The 1,004-nt window shown below is 41.9% G+C and overlaps 1 protein-coding gene across 1 annotated transcript; it reads left to right on the top strand.

The window, feature by feature from the left end:
- Nucleotides 1–6: 6 nt before the first annotated feature.
- Nucleotides 7–1,004, top strand: LOC104801663 (peroxidase 11). Its single transcript, XM_010524986.1, has 3 exons — nt 7–240; nt 326–517; nt 599–1,004. The coding sequence occupies exons 1-3, from the start codon at nt 19–21 to the stop codon at nt 806–808; spliced, it is 624 nt and encodes a 207-aa protein (XP_010523288.1). The 5' UTR covers nt 7–18; the 3' UTR covers nt 809–1,004.

The raw sequence follows: 1,004 nt of genomic DNA on the forward strand, positions 1-1,004 counted from the left end.
GGGTTTCAGAAACAAAAAATGAAACTTCTCGCCGTGTTTTTGGTCGTCTGTTCTGTCCTTAGACCGGGTTTTTCATTTGATGTTACGGGAAAAGATCTTCCCTTGTCCCTAGATTACTACAAGTCTACTTGCCCTACTGTGTTTGAGGTCATCAAGAAAGAAATGGAATGCGCTGTGAAGGAGGATCCTAGAAATGCGGCTATCATTCTCAGATTACACTTTCATGATTGCTTCGTCCAGGTAATGCATTTGTGTGGAGTTTATAAGAGAGAGAGATAACCTTTTGAATGGATGGATGGATGGTTTACTCACAATTGCATTGCAGGGATGTGATGGATCGGTGTTGCTAGACGATACAGTCACACTTGAAGGGGAGAAGACAGCTTCAGCCAACATAAAATCGGTGGGAGGGTTCAAGATCATAGACAGAATCAAGAACATGCTCGAATCTGAGTGTCCCGGGCTCGTTTCCTGTGCCGATCTTCTCACAATTGCTGCTAGAGATGCCGTCATCCTGGTAAATCAAAAATCGACATTCTCTACCTTATTGAATCAGCAGTAACAAAACGTTTTTTTTTTCTCTCTCGGGTTTTTGAAGGTAGGAGGGCCTTACTGGGATGTTCCAGTTGGAAGAAAAGATTCAAAAACAGCAAGCTACGAGCTAGCGACCTCAAACCTTCCAACTGCAGAAGAGGGTCTCCTCGGCATCATCTCCAAGTTCCATGCTCAGGGTCTCTCCGTCACTGACATGGTCGCTCTAGCTGGTAAGATTAAGTGCTTAAACCACAGATACAGTGAATTACCATAATTATATATATTAAAAAAGTCTCAGTACAAGAATCCAACTAAAGAACAGTCATTTTTGAGTCACGTATATAAGCAAAAATGTGATCTTTTGGGTTCACATTAGTCAAGATTCAAGCTATACCAAATCCCTAACCGTTCAAGAACCGGTTTGGTGTCGAACCGGTTCTTGGTTTTTATATTTGATCCTAATCATACCA

Source organism: Tarenaya hassleriana, unplaced genomic scaffold (genome assembly GCF_000463585.1).
Source record: "Tarenaya hassleriana unplaced genomic scaffold, ASM46358v1 Cleome727, whole genome shotgun sequence".
NCBI lineage: Eukaryota > Viridiplantae > Streptophyta > Magnoliopsida > Brassicales > Cleomaceae > Tarenaya > Tarenaya hassleriana.